General features: G+C 43.1%; 1 protein-coding gene across 1 annotated transcript in view; it reads left to right on the top strand.

Moving 5' to 3' along the window:
- The first annotated feature begins 4,284 nt into the window (after positions 1 to 4,284).
- ABCB9 (ATP binding cassette subfamily B member 9) overlaps positions 4,285 to 22,599 on the top strand; it is a 92,663-nt gene continuing 74,348 nt past the window's right edge. The window contains exons 1-2 of the mRNA XM_077461872.1: positions 4,285 to 4,372; positions 20,858 to 21,547. Coding sequence (XP_077317998.1) covers positions 20,935 to 21,547 — 613 coding nt within the window. The 5' untranslated portion in view covers positions 4,285 to 4,372; positions 20,858 to 20,934. The remainder of the gene's footprint in view (positions 4,373 to 20,857; positions 21,548 to 22,599) is intronic.

Raw genomic sequence — 22,599 nt, 5'->3', positions numbered from 1 at the left:
GGAAGCAGGGTCTCGGGTGGTAGTAACTTTAGACACGGCAAAAGCCTTTGACTCCGTGGAATGGGAGTACTTGTGGAAATGTCTGGAGGGGTATGGCGTTGGCCCTAAATTCATTAAATGGGTGCAACTATTGTATCAGTCACCCACGGTCAAGGTGATGGCGAACGGATGGCCCTCCGAGCAGTTTGACCTCAGCTGCCCCCTTTTGCAATTGCTATACGCCTTGGCAGCTGAGCCTCTGGCCATATCCATCCGGGATAATCCAGAAATCAAGGGACTATGCTCATTTGATTGGAAAAAATCAGTATGTACGCGGGTGATACCCTGTTATACCTGGCAGATTCGGGACCTTCCTTGCGTGTGGCAGTACAAACAATTGAACAATTTGGGACCTTCTCTGGTTTAAAAATGAATGAAAGTTTCCCACCAACCGAGTCACAGGCCAGGTTACTACTCCAAAGAGTTAGTGCCATTAACCACTTCCCACCCGGCCAATGTACACATACGGCCGGGTGGGAGCTCTCTACTTCTGATAGGACGTTCAGGAAAGTCCTTAACAAGGAGGGGGATTGCGTGTGCCTGTCGAGAAATGTCCCCCATGGGATAGTGTCTGCCCTATACTGTGCTTGCGCAGTACGGAGGACAAAGTAGACGCCGAAAGTCTCCGAAGATGAATGGCACCTGTGCACTTAATAGTACATTCTGCCCCGAGTCCAGGTTCAAGACCCACCATCCAAGTTGACATAAAGTTAGAATAAAAATATGCCGAGCGAAGCAAGGCCGTGACCAAAGCGCAGTGAGGGGCCCTGTTACAAAGGGCTGTTTTACAACATCGGGAGCGTGTGAAAGGAAGGTACTATTAAGTGCGCAGGCGCTGTTTATCTTCGGAGACTTTCAGCATCTCCTTTGTCCTCCGTACTGCGCAAACGATGCACCTGCGCAGCATAGGGCGGACACTATCCGATGGGGGGACACTTCTCATCAGAACACCGGCAATACAGATGAAAGTCTTTGAAAAAAATGGCATGGGGTCCCCCCAGTCCATTACCAGGCGCTTTGGGTCTGGTATGAATATTAAGGGGAACCCCGAAACAAAATGAAAAAAAATTGTGTAGGGATCCCCCCAAATTCCATACCAGGCCCTTAAGGTCTGGTATGGATATTAAGGGGAACCCTGTGCCAATTTTTTTTTTAATGGCGTAGGGGTCCCCCTCAAAATCCATACCAGACCCTTCAGGTCTGGTATGGATTTTTAGGGGAACCCCTGCGCCAAAATGTAATATAAATTGGCGTGGGGTGTTCAAAAAAATGTTTTGCCTGTTCTGCTGCAAACCGAACTGGGAGTGTGTTCGGCTCATACCTAGTCTTGGTATGCTGACGCTTTAAGAGTTCTCTTCACTGGAACTAAGGGGCCAACCCAACCCCTGAAAAACAATCCCCCACCATAATCCCCCCTCCACTAAATGATTTGGACCAGTACACAAAGCAAGGTCCATAAAGACATTGATGAGCAAGTTTTGGGTGGAGGAACTTGACTGGCCTGCACAGAGTCCTGACCTCAACCCTATAGAATACCTTTGGGATGAATCAGAACGGAGACTACAAGCCAGATATTCTCGTCTACATTTAGCGTTTCTGGAAGAGCGGTCAAACATCCCAATAGACACGCTCAGTGGCAGTTGGTGCTACATCGGCTGGGTGGGGGGTGGGGGGGCAGTCCTCTGCCCCCCAAGCCCACCCTTTTTTGAAGCCTATAAGAGCCTCTGGCTCTAATCACGTGCTTCCAAAAAAAAAAACCCTCTTGAATCAATGCGTCCGGCACCCTGCATGTAGATTAGAGGGCCAGACACATGGATGGGGGGGGGGGGGGTGGCGCCCCTAATGGACAGGTCGCCACTGGACAAGAGTTGAAGCTGTTCAAGCTGCAAAGGGTGGGATAACTTAATATAACTTAATATTGAACCCTATGATCTAAAGCTATGTACACACGATAGGATTTTCCGACAACAAAAACCCTGGATTTTTTTTCCGAAGGATGTTGGCTCAAATTTGCCTTGCATACACATGGCCACACAAATGTTGTCGGAAATTCCAAATGTCAAGAACGCGGCGATGTACAACCCGTACGACGAGCCGAGAAAAATGAAGTTCAATAGCCAGTGCGGTTCTTCTGTTTGATTCCGAGCATGCTCAGACTTTTGTGCGTCGGAATTGTGTACACACGATCGGACTTGTTGTCGGAAAATTTGAGAACCTGCTCTTAAACATTTGTTCTATGGAGAATACACACGGTCGGGCTTTCCGACAACAAGTTCACATCCAATATTTGTCGGAAAATCCTATCGTGTTTTACGGCTCATAAGACTGCCATTAAAGTTCATGTGTGTGTAAAGCAGTGATTCTCAACCAAGGTTCCGTGGAACCCTAGGGTTTCTCCAGAGGTTGCTAGGGGTTCCTTCAGCATTGGGCCATTTCTGCCTCTTGGATAAGTTCCCACCGACACCATTGATCTTTTTAGCTATCTGTAAGGAGGTAATACTTCCCAATGACCACAAGTGTAAGGACCATTCTTCCCACTGACCATCACACTAATGTATCATGAATTGTAGATTTCTAATTTTTAGCAGGGGTTCCCCCGAGACTGGAGAACTATTTCAAGGGTTCCTCTGTGTTGAAAAGGTTGAGAAAGGCTGGCATCCCAAAACTTTTTTTAAAGGTGTTTATTTCGTTTTAACAAAGATAAAATACACAAAGAAAAAAAGAAAACAATATTGGCACATATGTGAAATACAATCAATTCACACTATTTCTTGTTCACACAATATGTGTGAAAACCCAAAGTAAGGAAATAAGTAGGGCTGTTACTGATTAAAATGTTCGCGTTCGATTAATAAATTTTTTTTAATTGATTAATCGACTAATTTTCATTAATTATAGCACACATACAGATCCAACTACTTTTAGCTGATCTCCTTGCATTGCAACTCTGCATTAGTCAGTGGTAAATGTGGTATACACTATATACAATCACCTGACACTAGTTAGTTTCCACAATCCATGACTTAACTTCGCAGTTCACACAAATACGTTTTAAATTCAAACTGTAGCACTGACGTAAGTAATTTTTTTCCCCACAGTAGCGTGACAATCCCTCCACCTCCGGTCTAACTAATCACTCTCACCTTATGGCATGGACCCCTGTGCAAACAGGTGGTCACGCAAGCGGGTATCAAAAGGGTTAACAGGGACCATAAACTTCTCTCACGTCTCCTTAGATCTCAGCAAGGACGCCAGGTCATGGGTATAAAGAAAAGATCTAAGTGCTCACCGCTTAAGTATAAGATTTAACTTTTGTGTTCAAACACAAACTACTCACATAAAGATGATAAAAACACAGCATGTAAAGCCGACAATCGTGTTAGTTCCGTAGCAGCAGCGGGTGATGTCATGCGTAGCTCCTCCCCCGTACGCGTTACGTTCAATCAGAACTTCAACGTCCCTCCCCCTTCCCTTTGTTAGCAGACGGAGGCACTTGGGGAAGGGGGGAGGAGTCCAGTGACGTCAATGTCCGTCTCCAATGGAACTCCCTGAAGACCCGGAAGCTGGCGGAAAGGTGAGTACCGATCAAAAGAATTTTGAACGATCAAAAAAAATGTATAGATTATTCGAGGAATTCATCATTAATTTCCACAGCCCTAGAAATAAGACATGAAAAGACTCTCAAACAGTTAAGAAATGGGTATCCCTAAGGGATGAGATTGTCATGGGCAGGAATATACCGTGCCAGGGGGAAAAAAAGGGAACCCCAACCAACATTTACACCAGGTGTCCCAATACTTTTGGCAATAAAGTATAAATAATATGAGGACAAACCTGAATCGTTAATTGTATTGATATCAGGCAGGCTTCCGCACTACATAGCTTATGGAAGATCTAAATGAGATTTTACAATCAGATCTTATAGGGAATAGTAACCTTTTTTTTCTCACCAGACTCTACCCTCCAAGGGAAAAGCATGTCATTTTTTATATTTTATATATATATATATCCTAGTGCAAAAGGCTTTCATTATAAACCATGTCTGGACTGTATCATTTTAGAAAGAGGTATAATTGTATGGGAAATAAAAGCCCATGTTGCTGAGTTTTATATGCACCTTGTGCCTGTCCTCATCGCACCCCCTGGTATAGGCTTCCCTTATTACCCAGTGCTGTCCCTTTAACCAGAACACGGAGCCCTAGAAGAGCATCATCCAGGGAGCCTGTGCTGCACAGCTGTGGGCGTGGCTCAGCTGTCATGAGATGGGCGGGCCCTTGTGTCTGACAGCTACATCTTCAGGTTGCTGGAGCGGAGGTGTCTGCGCAGAGCGGAGGTAAGGATCGCACACTCATCCATCGCTGTCCTATAGATCGCACGGTGTGGAGGGAGGGCTCACACAAGGGACGACATCCGCACTCATCCTGGCTAGGACATCCCTGGGCTGACCTTGCTTGTTACCTGTGACAGATGCATTGAACCCTACTCTGTACTATCTCTGCTGCATGTTCAGCCTGGGCCATATAAAGTGCACTCCACCAATCACAAGACAGCAGGTTCATTGTGTAGATAAACATTGCTTACTGTAGTCTAAAGCTGGCCATACACTATACAATCTGATTGTACAATCTTTACATTTACCAAAACGATGTAATATAAGCACAGACTTAATCCAATGAATTTGTCAAATCAGGCAGGTCCTTGCACAATATAGCTGATGGTAGATCCAAAGGAGATTGTACAATCTGATTGTATAGCGTATGGGCAGTTTTGGATCCAAGGTGAATATGATTGAGACAATCTTCAGTTAGCTACAACACAGATCACATAGTCTTTGAATTTGAAAGCAGCCTTTAATGCACATTAGCGTGATGATGAATATTTTGGACACATTGCACCAACATTTAAGTACCATCAAACAAAACCCCCCAAACACCCTGTGATTTTTTTTTTTTTTACAATGTTAAATTAAGAAATAATCACTTTTCACACTTTACAACAGCATCTTAAACACGCATTGTAATGCCATCAGCATTTACAGTGCCTTTGTGTCATATTTCAATAGAAGTCAATTGAAGCAGTGGGAAAGCATCAATGCCTGCTGAATTTACTGTTTTTAAATTTGTGTGTGGTATTGATAGGCCATCAGGAACAGGAAAGATGTGACTCCACCACCTATTTTCATCGCCTGGGTTCACACTGCTGCAGCACATTACTGTGTGTTGTGTTAGGGCAGCCCATTGAAATGAAAGGCCTGTCCCAAGGCTAGGTTTGCCCCAAGGCTAGGTTTGCCCCAAGGCTAGGTTTGCCTCAAGGCTAGGTTTGTTCCAAATCTAGGTTTGCCCCAAGGCTAGGTTTGTTCCAAATCTAGGTTTGTTCCAAGACTAAGTTTGTTCCAAGGCTAGGTTTGTCCCGAGGCTGGGTTTGCCCCGAGGCTGGGTTTGCCCCGAGGCTGGGTTTGTCCCAAGACTAGGTTTGCCCCGAGGCTGGGTTTGCCCCGAGGCTGGGTTTGTCCCGAGGCTAGGTTTGCCCCGAGGCTGGGTTTGTCCCGAGGCTAGGTTTGTCCCGAGGCTAGGTTTGTCCCAAGGTTAGGTTTGTGCCAAGGCTAGGTTCACGCATAAGTAGGTTCTACATGTCACATTTGCACAGGCACAGCAGCCCATGTATTTGAATGAGCTACTGTACCTGTGGAAAACATGGGGGGAAAAGTCCCCAACCCCTTTTCTCAAAACCTGGCTGCACGGAACCACATGGTGCTGGTGTGTGCCAAGTTTTCCAATGTGTAACCAAAAATGTAGCGCTAGAAAAACATATAAATGTGAAGTGACTAATTTGAGTGATTCATTAGCCCAATAAGGTTAGTAGTGAAAAGAACTACTCGATGACAGCATGCACAATATATGTCATGTTGCCCAATATCAAAAATAAGTGAAAAAAGAAAATTATTTTATATAAAAAATAACAGAAAAATAGCAGTCAGTCATCGGGCATACCTCAGTATACAACTTTGCGGTCGAAACGCATAGGGATAGCGTTTCCTGCTCCCCATATTGCTTTTCTTTTATATTTTTTTTCTGTGAAAAATCCTGGTTGATGGTTGAAGGCTTTCTACGGTTTGGGTCAACGCAACATCTGAATCTATTTTGTCTACTACTTCATTGGTTCAAAGACTGACTGCTATTTTTCTGTTATTTTTTTATATAAAATAATTTTATTTTTTCACTTATTTTTGATATTGGGCAGCATGACATATATTGTGCATGATGTCATCGAGTAGTTCTTTTCACTACTAACCTTATTGGGCTAATGAATCACTCAAATTAGTCACTTCACATTTATATGTTTTTCTAGCGATACATTTTTGGTTACACATAATTATTTGACTTGGTTTGTTTGTATGTTAGCTGCTGGTTTGTGTCATTCACTGATATTATTATATTGTAAGTTTGTTAGGTAGCGCGGTGTTTTCCCCCTTTTCTCTTCACTCAAGTTTTCCAATGCCTGGGGGGCGCCATTAACAATTAATGTCACTTCTGTGCATATGTGTCTTCCTCAACCTGCATATGTATGAACTTAGCATTAGGCCAGCCATACATGGAGCGAATTTCTTTGCTGGAACCATGGGTTGGCTCTTGCTGATCCCTTGTCTTCTCGCGGCGGGGTAAGCCGACAGTGATTATTTTTTTTTTATTATTATTAAAAATGGAATGTTAAAAAAAAAAAAAAGAATGAATGAAACTGCAGCACACAAACATGCACAACACTTGTGCATGTTTGTGTAAAGTAAAATTTCTCTTTTTCAGGACGTTTTCAGCACTGGTGCATCATTCATTAAACTGGGCTTTTGGCGCCAAAAATATTTGAATATGTTAAAAATGTCACTGAAATGAATGATGAGCAAATCATGCAAAGGTTGAATTTGCCAGAGGTTCCACAAATCCTATTTTATAATTTGGAGCCCAAACTCCACTTTTGTTTAGATACAAGAATTTCCCTCTGGGTGATCTATGTACATTAGAAGGATTTAACCAAACTTTGCTGCGGAGTCCTACCTATTGTTGTTCTGAAGAAATATCTGTTTGTTTGTCTGTGTTCATGTGTATGGTGAATCTGTCTGGGAGTGATTTTATAATTATATTCTGCTGCACCTGCAATGAGGAATGTGGCTGGGTCTGCATCCCTTTAGACATGATTTCTCTTTGGAAGTATCTCACCAAAAATTTAATTTTTGTTGCAGGATGATTTGTATCTTAGTGCAGACAGGAAAATCAGTAAACCAATCACACAAGCAGGAAATTTCTGGGGGGCGGACTGTACACATTCTGTGTACAGAACACCTCCAGGTAGCCATATTGCTTTGTATTTTACAGAAAATTACAGAGCTGCAGATTGCAAAGAAAAGGCAGTTTTTAATAACATTCAATTACAATATGTCACTATAAATAAAAAACTATAGTGTTTTTTTTTTGCTATTTTTTTTACCACAAAAGTGGAGTTACACTTTAAATTTCCTTAAAAAATAGATTATTTTTTTTTTAATAGTTAGCGGGATTTGTTTTCAAATGCAGTGATGAGAAAATTGAAAGGAGCAGGATGGAAATTTTTGAATGAAATTCTAACTGCCAGCCATAGGCTGTTCAAGTTCCTGCTAATCAAAAGATTCAAACATCTATAGGCAGGGTGAATCGATCAATAGACTTGGGTAAAAACAGCCTGCTGGATTTTTCATGCGGTTATTACTAGCAGCTGTTATAGTCGCTGGCAATCATCACTGTTTTCTCCTGGCAGGGTCCCGGAGGGACTGTGTTGGTGGGGGAATCAAACAAATTTATTTTTTTTCCTGCAACCCGTGGTTGTATAAATGTGTTCCTTCTATGGTCTTAATGTAGTTTTTGTTCAGGGGGAAAAATACAAATTTTGTCTGCAATTCCATTCGAGTAGCAGGTCTGGGCAAAATGTCAAAGTATTTTGATTGAACTAATGTTGGCCATACACGTATAGATTTTCGTTTGAGAATTTTTCATTTTAAGAACGTTTGTTCGATTTTTCAAGTGTGGTCAAATTGACATTAGTTTTTGACCACAGTAATGGGAAAATTGAAAGGAGCAGAATAGAAAACTGTTCTCGAACCAAACTAATTTTCTGACCGTGTATGTGGTTTTTCCTTCAGAAATGACATTCATTTTAAAATTGAATGTTAAAAGCAAGTGAAATTTTCAACATTCGTCCATTCATCTAATGTACAAAGAATTTACGTACGAATATTTGTCCGAAAATCGTTACGTGTGCGGCCAGCATTAGATGACCCAATGAAGGCAAGATGGAAGGCTATGATTCAGGAATTTCGGCACAAGCTAAATTCTACTGGTGTGTGTAACCAGCTTTAGTCAATTCTACCCATTTCTAAAGCCCCGTACACACGATTGGAAATTCCGCCAGCAAAAGTCCGCTGTGAGCTTTTGATTGGAAATTCCAATTGTGTGAATGCTTTTCACACAAGCAAAAGATTGAGAGCAGGTTCTCAATTTTTCGGTCGTAAAAAGTCCCGATCGGAAATTCCGATTGTTTGTACCAATTCCGATGTGCAAAATTCGCATGCTTGTAAACAATTAGATGCATGTTCTGAAGCATTGAACTTCATTGACGGTGACGTACATCTCGTCGTAGTGTTGTACGTCACTGTGTTCTTGACGGTTGAAAGTTGAGAGAACTTGTGTGACCCTGTGTATGCAATCCAAGCTTGAGCAGAATTCCGTCGGAAAAACCATCCAAGATTTTTCCAACGGAAATTCCGCTTGTGTGTACGGGGAATTAGGATAATAGGCAAGCTGCTTTGAAAAAGGCATGGGGAGCTAGGCATTGCCATGGGGAACACGTAACAATGCCAAAAAAAAAAAAATGTAATAAAATATCATATAGCAAGGGGCTTCAGTAGCAACAGAGAAAAACACACAAATCCTTAAAATTCATATGCCTCTTTTCTGCATACAAGGTAGGTTCTTTCTGGCAGAGCTGGCAGGAGATCCTGTGTAAAATACGCACCTAAAGTATTCACATTACTTTATAGGATTTAGATACAATATACAATTCTTCAAATGACTTTGCGCATGTATGCATATATGCAGGGCTTTTTTTCTCAGAGAATAGGTACAGCAACTCTCCCTTTCCAAGTCACCCCTTGTCCACGCCCCCTACCCACCTCCGAGTACCATTCCTTGGTTCCACCCCATACCCACCTCCCAGTACTGCCCCTTTTAGAGGATACAGAACCAAGTAACATTTGTGGTACTTAGTAATTTGTATGAAAAGCAGTCAAATAGATTCCCTGCAGCAAGCAACAATAGACCCCCACTTCCCCAGCAACTATAGATCCCCCAGCAGCAATGGATCACCCACAACTAAATACCCACCAAGCTACAATAGACTCCTGGCAGCAACAACCAATCTACCAGCAGCAATTATCAATAGACCCCTCCCTCAACAGCAGATCCCTCCCAGCAACAACTGACCCCCCCGGTCCCCCACCAGCAACAATAGAGCTCCCAGCAACAATACCCCCCCCCTGCAAAAATAGATCCCTTCCAGCGACAATAGATCTCCCAGCAGCCAGCATCAAGAGACCCTGAAGCACACCACAGCACCCCTTCCCATTACATACATTCAGTGTTGGAGGTGCATTCCCCTGTGTTCCTGCTGAAAAGAAGCCCTGCATATATGGGTTTACATGCATTTTACACATGCTTACACAGATTTGTACCTGTCTACATGCATTAGAGCTGCACGATTCTGGCCAAAATGAGAATCACAATTTTTTTGCTTAGAATAAAAAGATCACGATTCTCCCAGCATAAAATATTACACATTATACATAAAAAATTGGGCTAACTTTACTGGTTAGTTTTTTTTTAATTCATTAAAGTGTAATTTTTTTCTCAAAAAATTGCATTTGAACGACTGCTGCGCAAATACAGTGTGACATAAAATATTGCAACAACCACCATTTTATTCTCTAGGGTCTCTACTAAATATATATATATATATATAGATATAGATAGAGATAGAGATATAGATATAGATAGAGATAGATAGATATAGATATATCTATATATATATATATATAATATATATATAGATCTATCTTGAAGCCAACAAATGGCAGAAAAAGTTTGTTTTAGTGTTTAAAGTGGAGGGCCACCCTAAAATTGAAAATTACATTAACATTCAAAAAAAAGATATACAAAAAATGTGAATTTTTTTTTTTCGCTTACCAGAAATGCCTGTTGTTAAGCAGTCTTCCTAATCTGCCTCTTCCTATTCCGCGGCGCTGCTCCTTCACTTCCTTCTCTTTGGCAAGCTGCCCCGCTATCTTCTGGGACATGTGTGTCCCCCAGAAAACGATAGGGCCATTCACAAAGCGCATGTGCAATAGGAAACGGGCAGTGAAGCCACAAGGCTCCCTTAGTTAGGATGGCAGCGCCTGCATCCGATCCGATGGGCGGATCGGCCTCGGGGTGGGGCTGACATGGCAAGCTCGCTGGACAGGTAAGTGCCCTTATTAAAAGTCAGCAGCTACAGTGTTTGTAGTTGCTGACTTTTTTTTTTTTTTTTAAATCAGCTAGACCTCCGCTTTCAGTGTATTCCTTTGATCTAAAGGACAAATCTTTACAATGTTTATACTTAAGTTCTGCTGCTAAAGAATGTTGTAATTCTTGGCAGACTGCCAGTTTTTTTCCCTTTCTTTTGACAGCTGTAGGTTTCAGCAGAGCAGAGAGAATTCTCTGCATAGAAAGAATCCGGAAATACTTTGTCAAATTCGCAAGGGGGAAAAAATCAGGATAAAGATTTTTAATGATTAATTGTGCAGCTCTAACATGCATACGCATGTAAAATCTGCAAGAATGCATGGCCCCAGACACACCTGTGTCCAACTTTTTTTGTACGCTGCTAAACATGGCACACATTTTCCTTGTAGACACAGCTGTGTGTGTGGCCTCAGTAATTCCAGTTGTGTTGCATATAGATACACAAATATACTTGGCGTTTTAGATGCCTGTGTGAATGAGCCCTTAAGGCTGCTTTTACACTAAAAGCGCTGGCTGTTAGAAGTAAAGCATGCTCATTTTAGCAGCGCTAAACCAATTACCCCTGTTTAAGCCGCGTTTCGGGCGATAGCAGGGCACTTTTAACCCCAAACAAGGGGTTAAAAAGTCCCGTGTGGCGACGCTTCAGAAATGCTGCCAATTCATTGCAATGGGCAGGGGCGTTTTGCTCACAAACCACCCCAAAGATGCTGCTTGCAGGACTTTTCCTAACGTTCCGCAAGCACACCGCCCAGATGTGAAAGCACCCATTGCAGAGAATGGGAGGCAGTTTATAGGCACTATTTCTAGCGCTAAAACGCCTTAAAACTGCCTCAGTGTGAAAGGGGTCTAAGGATATATGTGGCTGTAACAGTACAGTTTCCACAAACCGCTTTAGAGACAAGGTACTCCCAAAGTAGATATTTGACAGTGGATATGATTTTTTCTTTAAGGCCTCGTTCACATCATTGCATAGCGGGAATGCGATTTTGCGTGTCGTATAGGCCCAGGGCAGCCCATTTACTTGAATAGGCTGCCCGGCTAGCATTTGTCAACCAAAAAGAAGTTCCTGCTCCTTTTTGGGCGACAAGCAATTTTGAAAGGCGTGATTTGTAAATTGAGCCTTATAGCTGACATGCCCTACATACGGCAACAACATCCCAATCAAATTTATTTCTATATAAAAAAAATATATAAATTTCATCAAGGGGTAATAGGACTGCTTTGACCAGCTGATAGAAATTGGACAGTGTTGTCCCTGTTCGCACTGACGCTAAACTGTCCTACCACTGGCCGGTGTTTATCCTCTATAAGGAATTAAGAAACTGCAGGTGGTAAAGCAGGGTAAATGGTCCAACCATGAGAAAGTTTTAGCCCTTGTACACACGGTTGGAGAATCCGTCGGAATGTGTCCTATCGGACAGTGTCGTTGGATAATCCGACTGTGTGTGGTATGCATCGGACTGATTCCGTCGGAATATCCGTCGGACCAAATTTTCCAACATGTTGGAAATATTTCCCGACCAACTGGGCCGATCGGACATACTCCGATCATGTGTAGAGAATTTTGATCGGACCAAGTGCCACGCATGCTCAGATCAAATTCCTACATCAAAGCTATTGGCTACTAGCCTGAATGTAGTCCCATCGTAACTAAATTACGTCATCACGTTCTGAAAGATCGGATTTTTCGCCAACTTTGTCCGACCGTGTGTATGCAACAGTTTCGGACAAGATCCGACGGACAAAATCCGACGGGCAAAATCCGACGGATTTGGTTGTGAAAATCTCCGACCGTGTGTACAAGGGCTTAGGCTAATTTCACACTGAGGCTGTTTTCAGCCGTTTTAGCGCTAGAAATAGCCTCTTACTAATACCTGAAAACCGCTTCCCCATTTGTTTCAGCGTGACATTTCACACTGGTGTGGTGCGCTTGCGGAATATTCTGAAAAGTCCTGCAAGCAGCATCTTTTGGGGCAGTTTGGAAGGGCTGTATACATTGCTCCCAAAACGCCCCTGCCCATTGAAATGAATAGGCAGGGCTTCCAAAGCGTTTTGGCAGCGCCACAACATGGCCACTTTTAACCCGTCTTTCGGCTGCTAGCGAGGGTTAAAAGCTCCCCGCTAGCAGCCAAAAAGTGCAGCTAAAATTGGCGGTACTTTACCACCAACGCTTTTAGTGTAAAAGTAGCCTTAGGCCGCGTACACACGGGCGGATTGTCTGCCCAACTTAGTCCGCTGAACCGTGTTTCAGCAGACAATCCGCTCGTGTGTGGGCTTCAGCTGACTTTTTCAGCGGACAGTCTGACGGACTTAGTCTTTTGGAATTTCCGTAATTTTGTCCATCCAAACTTGGTTTTGTCCGTCCAAACTTGGTTTCAGCGGACAGTCCGCTCGTGTGTAGGCAAGTTGGACGGACTAAGTATGGCGCATGCTCAGAAAGGATTTACACGGCCGAAGGTTGCATTGCAGTGTATTGGACGTCGTTTTTCTAGTCCCGTCGTACGTGCTGTACACGTCATCGCGCAAGCTTTCAGCGGACTGTCTGTTCATCGTGTGTGGTCAAGTCCGTTCATTCAAAAGTTGAACGGACTGTCTGTCGGATTGTCTGACGAACTTAGTTGGGCAGACAATCCGCCCGTGTGTACGCGGCCTTAGAGCTGTTTCACACTTACTGTTTAGTTCAGTGACCTCTTACAAGCAATCTGCATTCGGATTGCTTTTCAGAGTGCTTTTGACAGCCGATGAGGTAGTGTTATTTTACCTCTTCATTGCCTGATTTAACCCTATAATTCCATACTATTGCGCTGCAATTGTGTGCATTACACTCAGTTGCAGTGCAGCCCCATTGAACTCCATGGGCGAGTTTGACAAGCGGTGCTGCTTAAATTAAAGTTCTGGGGCCGCAGTGTTTGAACAGCCCCATCCAAACAGTTATTTACAGTTTGTAAGTAGTTGAGGTGCTGTAAAACCACATATCAGCCACCTGTTTTTACTGACCGCCCATCTGAAAGAGACATTAACGAGCTATTCTGGCATGCGCCCGTGTATAGGTGTATTTTTTCATGGTGTAAAATTTAAAATTTTGAAATATAAGGCCATAGGTGTGCATGTGAAAAAGCATGTGCCAGCGGTGATGTGTATATATCTGTGCACACCAGTTTCTGTAATGTATCTCAATAGAGGATGTTTCAGAATGGAGAGCAGGGGAAATGGCTAGTAATAATGTAATTTACCTTCCCCTTCCTTTTCTAAATGAACACAGTGAGCACACTCACTCACTGTGTTCATTCTTAACTGAAGCATAGTAAACTGTGTTTACTATTCTTTGGTTTGTGAATGAACAGGAAACCGCTCGGTACACAGCACTTCCCAATCATTCACTGTGCAATGCAGATGAGGTTGCAGAGAAAGGCATGCATGTTTGAGATTTGGGGTGCACACCCTAATGCAATAGGCTGTGTACACCTATGCAGATGACAAAGAAGTGTAAAATTGGGAGAATAGGACTAACTGGTGTATGCCTGACTTTTATATTTATATTTTTACTATGGGAATAGGGGAGTATGGTGGTGTGAGTGAAAGATATATAAAATGTATACGTTAACATTTTGCTGCTTACCGGTTCTTAGATGCAGTGACTACACCCTTCCTGCCCTAGGATGACAATGCTCACTCCATAGAGGAACAGCATTGTCCACCCAGGCTCTCCTGATTTGGACTACAGTCTCCCCCATGCTACTAGCCCTCATTACATAGGGTGAAGGTGGTCTGTATTTCACAGATAGCTATAAAGGCTGATAACATTTCATTCGAGTGCACAGGAAGTTTTAAGGAAACAACATTTTCAGCAGGACCAACAGGTTATTTTCTGTACTTGTAGAACATGTCCTTAGCTTAAAAAAGGAAAGTGAATGCAGCCCACTATAAAAAATTATACATTTCAATATATTAAATATTTATTTTTGGGACGCTTGCTGGAGGGATTGTGGGCACTGGGGCAGATTCTTACACATTTGGTTGGAATGCCCCAAGCTGCAACCTTACTGGCAAGATATTGGGACCCAAATCAAAGTTGTTCTGGACCTTGATATGCCTGATTCTCCATTGAAGCTTTTGCTTCAGGTGCCCTCCATTACTCTCCACCATTCTCCCAGGTCAGTCCTGACTGTGGCAAGGAGCTTGATTCCCATTTATTGGAAGAAGGCGGAATGGATTTGTCTTGTGAATAATATTGTGGCCGCGGAGGAGTGGATGGCGACATGTAAGGGCTGTCACGATTCGTTTTATAGAGTCTGAGCCACCTGGATACATTATACCACTAATGCCCTGCCTGGTTCTCCACCAGATGCGCCCGAGCCGGCCCTGACCCTGACATAGTTAAGTTTGTTTATTTCCCTCAGCCCTTTTTACCAATTCAGAGGTATTGAGGTGTTATTGTGAAACCAGAGATATGGGTTCTGTTGATGGTGGAGGCCCTCTCAGGTTATGATGGTTAATGCATGTTACTTTAGTTTACTTTGTGAAGTGTCTTGGAGCTGATTTGTCCTGATTCCTCTGAGAATTTGACCGATAGCTGATGTAATTTCACCTGGGAGTGCTATTTTTGTTACCCATCTCCCCTTCCTTTTCCCCTCATCTCCCCTCCTTTCCCCCTTTGTGGAATGTGCCGTTTTGTTGCCTCTCTTATATTACCCTATGGCACTGAACTGCCACCTACCCTGGAAACTCTACAAATTTGGGAAGTTCAAGTCTATTTATTGCAGTAATAGATATGTTGATTTTATTGCCCTACCTTCTCAAACGCAGCTTGGCCTGATGATCCTTAATGCATGATGTTAGCTATGCCTATGTGTATCATCACCATTTCCTATATGGACTCATTCTTTTCTTTCTTGTATTTTGCCTTTTTTTTCCCATGTTTTTGTATGCAATTTGTAAGATGTATGGCCTACTGTCATATGCACATCTCATATGCCAGGATGCTTCAGGCTCCATTCATACAGCTGGAAGTGGGGGAACCCATGAGCACGTGATTAGTGGTCCAGGCTGCCAGAGCCAGGAAGAGGCACCCGTCACCCGGTGAAATCAGCAACCAAGATGGCAGCGCGGGACCCAGAGTTAAGGCGGCGTAACAGGCCATAGTAGAACAATGCTGAATTTGCTGACTGGGTGAATATGTGAATTCTGCATTATACCAGTGGAAAAAGATGGGGGTAAAAAAAAAAAAAAAACATGGCGGTTGAGGGGAGTGAATTTCCTGGTGCCTATTCTGTCTTACTTTATTTTATCTTTTGTTCTACTGAACTTGTATCAGCGAGTGCCCATTCCTTTTGCATCTTAGGTCTACCTAGGAAACAGAATTTATTCTGCCTATTAAAAATGTATGCTCCTGTAGGTAATGTGATCATGGAAGAGAAGTTCAGTCTCATAGTTTGTTATCAGCATATGGCCTGCTGCTACACCATGACTCATTGGCCACAGAATTACACAGAATAAAATGGTTTATTTAACAGGCACTGCTATTCCAAAGCTTTTTTTAATTAAAGTGGGATTAAACCCGCTGACATTTTTTTTTTTTTTTTTTTTTTTTTTTTTTTTAGACCTGCAGGGCAAAAGGCATAATGAGCTAGTATGCACCGCATAGTAGCTCATTATAAAATACTTACCTTAGAACGAGCCCCCGACATCTTGCCCAATCCACGCCAAGGGAGCTGACATGTTCCCTCGGCGTGTCTTCCGAGTATCGCGGCTCCGGCGCTGTGAGTGGCCGGAGCCACGATATCATCACTCCCGCGCATGCACTCGGGAGATTTCTTTCCGGCAGGGTCCGGTGTTCTGTCAAAAAGTGTCCGGCCATCAGATAGTGTCCGCCCCGTACTGCGCAGGCGCAGCGCTTGTGCAGTACAGAGGACAAGGAGACTCCGAAAGTCTCAGAAGAAGAGTCCAGGTGCAAGCCCCACCATCCAAGAGGACATACGATGGCACATAGTAAGAGGGCCCCTCGCGGGCTTGCTTTGCTCGCCACGCTTCGGGCACGGCCTCCCTTCGCTCGGCTATTTTTTATTCTAACTCTATGTCCACTTGGATGGTGGGGCTTGAACCTGGACTCACTGCACAGGCGCCGTTTATCTTCGGAGATGTTCGGCTTCTCCTTGTCCTCCGTACAGCGCAAGCGCAGTACAGGGTAGTCACTATCCGATGGGGGACACTATTCGACGTCTGCCAGGCTTTCAGCCGAAAATCCCCTGTGCGCATGCATCGCTGCAGTCAGAATATCTCCTAAACCATACAGGTTTAGGAGATATTTTTTTTTTTACCTACATGTAAGCCTTATTATAGTCTTAAACATAGGTAAAAGTAAAAATAAAACTATACAACCGTTTTAAACAGAATGGGGAAAAAAAAGTCCAATACTCCTGTATTTGATATCTGTAATACTGGGCAAAACATAAAATTAGAAAATAGTCGGTAGCATGTGGATACATGGGTTTCTAATGGATAGTTAAACATCGGTGCTAAAAACTATTATTATTATTATACAGGATTTATATAGCGCCAACAATTTGCACAGCACTTTACAACATGAGGGCAGACAGTACAGTTAAAATAAAACTTGATGCAAGAGGAATCAGAGGGCCCTGCGCATTACAGCGGAAGGGTCAAGTGATACAAAAGGTAATAACTCCCCATGCTACACATTGGAATATACCTGTGCAGTACTTAGAGTGAGAAGAGGGGCTCTAGAAATAAAATGACACTATATATGCCCCCCCCCTCCCCAAGTGATGTATACTTCCAGTGAGATGACATTTCATAAGTTCGACAGTGTATATTTACGGATTCTCCTTTTTTTTCGGTTTAGGTTTTCCTTTTTTCATATAAAACGAATATATGGAAGATGATACATTAAGTTTCACATCAATATATGCTCTTCTGTGCTGTAACCGAATCATCTCTGGTTTGTTAATGTACAATTGCTTCCTAATACAACGGCAAATGCTGACTTTGTACTTGTTAAAAAAATGTTCTGAATAAAAATATTGGAAAACAAAAGATGATACCTGTGTGGGATGAGTTGATGGAGAAAGTAAAAGTACAGATTGAGGTGAAGGCAGAATAGGCTTCTCTAAAGAGAATAGTTTTCAGGGGTTGTCTAAAAGCAAGCAGCGTAGAAGATACAGTGGAACCTTGGATTACAAGCATAATCCGTTCCAGGAGAATGCTTGTAATCCAAAGCACTCGCATATCAAAGCAAGTTTCCCCATAGAAGTCAATGGAAACTAAGATAAATCGTTCCACATTGACTTCTATTGCATGCAATACCGCATGTGGCCAGAGGTGGGGAGTGCAGGAAATACTCTAGAACAGCTCGGCTGAACTCGGAAACCCTTGGAAAGGCTTGGAAACGCTCAGGAACAGAGTATTTCCCAGCATTTCTGAATGATTCAGAGTATTTCCGAATGGCTCTGAACCATTCTGAGTGTCATCAGCACCTCTGGCCAAATGCGGTACTGCACACCCCATTGGCTTGAATCCTGCTCGTTTTGTGAGACAACACTCGCAAACTGAGTCAGGATTTTTTTTTAAAGTTGCTCATCTTTCAAAACGCTTGTTAACCACGTTACTCATAAAACAAGGTTCCACTGTATTCAAACAGATTGGGGCAGGGAGTTCCATAGGATAGGCGAGGCTCAGGAAAAGTCCTGGAGATGAGCATGGGAGGAAGTGATGAGGGAACTAAAGACCAGGAGGTCTTGGGAGGAATGAAGGGAACGAGTAGGTTGGTATTTTGAGAATAGGTTAGGGATGTAGTTGGGGGTCGAGTTGTGGATGGCTTTGTAAGTTCGAATTTTTAATTCAATTTGTTGAGTGAGTGGAAGCCAGTGGAGGGATTGACAGAGAGGGGTAACAAACACTGAGCAGTTGATAAGGTGGATGAGTCTGGCAGCAGCACTCATGATGGACTGAAGGGGGGATAAATTATGTAAAAACAATAACAAATAGTGTTGATGGTAATCAAGAGTTTTCAGTTCCCTAAAATGTTGTAAGCTAAATTCGGGCATTATGGCAAAATGCATTGGAGTCAATGGGAAAGGTGAAATTAGGAAGGTTTTTGAAAGTATGCAGTGGGTTTTTTAATGGGTCCTGGGGGTTGGGGAAATTGCTGGACATATTGTTGTGCCAAAAAACACCCTGTCGTTAGATTTAATATCTATTTTTGAAGCAAATTTCACCTAATTATTTATCAAAATTGTGTCCTCTTTGGTAATCAACAATTTTACGGCCCCCTACTCCCTAGAGATGAATGGTGCCATTTTACATGCCATTTGTACCTACCTGTCCTAATCTGAAACTGGTTGTAAATGTGCGTAGACGATGCATGTGTGGCATGTGTCCGTTATTGTTCTAAAACACAATAGCAGACATCAGTGAAGTGAACTTAGAGGGATTTTCACCAAGAGCAATAGTGCAGTAATTCTTACCACAGTCATAAATGTGAAAGGTTCCCAACGTCCAAAGACTTCCACTCCTAAATGAAAGAGCTGCCAAGCACTCAACTTGTTACAGCACATCAAGCATTATATTCATTTGTTGTGCTAAGTGCATGCATGCTAAGTAATACGTGACACTTATAGATCTCGATTACCTTTTAAAGGGCTCACAGTACTCAATACCTTTATTGTCCTTTTTCTCAGAAAGCAGGCACTGCCTGGTTCTGGTTTCCAAGGTCAGCATATGCTTCTGAGACTTTAGCTCCACAGGCTGAACAAGAAAAAGCTATTGATTCTTCTGTCCATGTTAAAAAGTGTGGATGAAGGAACCTGCATTTCTGGTTATTGTACTCTAACATCTGACTGGATGCGGCCACTGTTCAGCCAACAATTTTCTACCCAGCTGCTTTGATTTTCAGATCACAAAAAGTTGAGCAGTAGGGTGCCAACAGCGCCACATACAGTATGTCTTGAATTTTTGTTGGTCTTTAGGAATCAGCCAAATTCACTCCATGTATGACCAGCTTTAGATACTGACCCATGAATAATGCAGTTGTGTAAATCCTTACGTGTATGGTAGGCTTGATGTTCTTGATGGTGTGTTAAGATTTTATACAGCCCAATCCATACCTCACAACATTCTGAGATGGGAATGAGGGATACCTACTAACAAATGTATGTAGGCATAGGACATGCCCCCTGCCACACCCCTTAAAGATGAATTAACCAAAAAAAGGTTAATTAAATCCACAAGGACTTTTTTACCACTACTATTCAGTTTATATTGACTTATAAAATGTACAAATGCAGCAATTTAGAAATTGGATGAAAGGTTTAGCACTGGAAAATACTTTATGAAAGATAAAAAGTGCATTTTATATACAACTATATAGATCAGACCAAAATGAGGGACAAATGAGGTGGGATGAGGGACAGAGGGACATTGCTCCAAATCAGGAACAGTTGGGAGCTATGCTCAATCCCCCTGCTTCTACCTCTCAATCTGTGCCTAGCCAGTGTTAAAATCCATCAAACTTGCACAGTTATTTTCCCTTTCACCTATGACCTACCAGAACACTACACCTTTCACCTATGACCTACCAGAACACTACACCTTTCACCTATGACCTACCAGAACACTACACCTTTCACCTATGACCTACCAGAACACTACACCTTTCACCCATTACCTACCAGAACACTACACCATTCACCTATGACCTACCAGAACACTACACCTTTTACCTATGACCTACCAGAACACCACACCTTTCACCTATGACCTACCAGAACACTACACCTTTCACCTATGACCTACCAGAACACCACACCTTTCACCTATGACCTACCAGAACACTACACCTTTCACCTATGACCTACCAGAACACCACACCTTTCACCTATGACCTACCAGAACACTACACCTTTCACCTATGACCTACCAGAACACTACACCTTTCACCTATGACCTACCAGAACACTACACCTTTCACCTATGAGTTACCAGTGAGGGAAGGAGAGCCGAGGAAATGCTCCAAATGCCTGAAGAAGACAACTGATAGCATTCTGCTGGTGATTAAATTTTGAGAGACTGGCTAGGCTCAGAAAAGTGATAAAAACGCAGCACTTTCTTAAAAAAAAAATGTACTGTTGATTTATATTGTGACATGTAAGGAATATGTTCATGAAGATATGTAAAGTTACTGACCTGGCTGATTTAATATTATTGTATCTTTTTAACATCAGATATCTGGTGGTATCATTTACAGGGATATCACTGAAGATGTGTCTTACCTGGTTCTAAAATCACCTAGGTGGTAAAGATGAAGCCTTGCAATGTTATGCTTTGCACTCTTACATTTACACTCTGTGACCTGACTGTATCCACTGTTCTGTATACATACAGCTGTAAAAAGGCAAGTATCTTTGAAGATTTCATGCAATTTAATATATTTCATTCTATGCTGGATGTCTGGGTGACCACTCTGCTGAGGACCTGTGTATGTGTTGGAGCTGTCATTGGTGTTTCTTGGAACAGGGCAAATGGTCCCCAACGGCTGCGGGCATCTATTATGCCAATGACTCTGCTGTGCTACCTCATCGCTTCTTATGCCATGATTAAATTGCTGCTGTTTTCAGAAGAGGAAAAGCCCATACAGGATGCCTGGTTCTGGAGTCTTTTGTCGTGGACTTGGCTGTCATCAGCTCTGACCCTCTTTGCATGGAAACAGATGGGAGACTTCACCTCTTGCAGACAGGAGACAACCATGTATTCTGGCCTACCAGATGACCAGGAGGTTGCACAGGTGGGCACACAAAGACAAGAGGTGGAAAGTGATACATCGGGGTCAACCATAGGAAGACTTCTTTCCTATTCTAAACCGGATTCTGGTTATCTCTTAATAGCTTTTTTCTTCCTTATTCTATGCACAATGGGTAAGTGATGAACACTTTTTCTCTGAAGACATCTACTTAGCAGATCTGTTATATTTTGTTATAGGTTCAATAGTGTACTAGCATGTGTACTAGCATGTGAAATTATATATTCTTTATTATATATTTTTATTATTATTCAGGATTTATATAGCACCAACAGTTTGCACACAAAATGCATGGGGGATAGTATGGAAATCAGAAGGCCCTGATTATTAGAGCTTACAATCTACCGTATATACTCGAGTATAGGCCGACCCGAATATAAGCCGAGGCCCCCAATTTACCCCCAAAAAAACTGGCAAACTTATTGACTCGTGTATAAGCCGAGGGTGAGATATGCCTGTCCATCCCTGTGTGTGTGTCCGTCCCTGTGTGTCCGTCCATCCCTGTGTGTGTGTGTGTCCATCCATCCATCCATCCCTGTGTGTGTGTGTGTCCATCCATCCATCCATCCCTGTGTGTGTGTGTGTCCATCCATCCATCCATCCCTGTGTGTGTGTGTCTCCATCCATCCATCCCTGTGTGTGTGTGTCTCCATCCATCCATCCATCCCTGTGTGTGTGTGTCTCCATCCATCCATCCATCCCTGTGTGTGTGTGTCTCCATCCATCCATCCCTGTGTGTGTCCATGTGTGTGTGTGTGTGTGTGTGTGTGTGTGTGTGTGTCCAGCCTACCTGTGTCCCGAGCCTCCGTCCCGTGCCTTGCCTCCTTGCCTCCGTCCCGTGCCGTGCCTTGCCTCCTTGCCTCCGTCCCGTGCCGTGCCTTGCCTCCTTGCCTCCGTCCCGTGTCGTGTCGTGTCGTGCCTTGCCTCCGTGCCGTGCCTTGCCTTGCCTCCGTCCCGTGCCTTGCCAGGATCGCCTCGGCGGCCATTCTAAAATTCAAAAGCCCCGCCTCCGCCTCCGCCTGTGATAGGCGGAACACTGAATTTCCCAGCAGCCTGTGTTCCGCCTATCACCGATATCGTCTCATCCTCGTACTACGGACGAGGATGAGACGATGTCCGTGATAGGCGGCTGGGAAATTCAGTGTTCCGCCTATCACAGGCGGAGGC

This window comes from Lithobates pipiens, unplaced genomic scaffold (assembly GCF_037356315.1).
Source record: "Lithobates pipiens isolate NorthernLeopardFrog02 unplaced genomic scaffold, aLitPip1_a1.2 Scaffold_3, whole genome shotgun sequence".
In the NCBI taxonomy this organism is placed as follows: domain Eukaryota; kingdom Metazoa; phylum Chordata; class Amphibia; order Anura; family Ranidae; genus Lithobates; species Lithobates pipiens.
The sequence above is the reverse complement of the archived record's forward strand: the minus strand, read 5'-3'. Positions and strand labels throughout refer to the sequence as shown.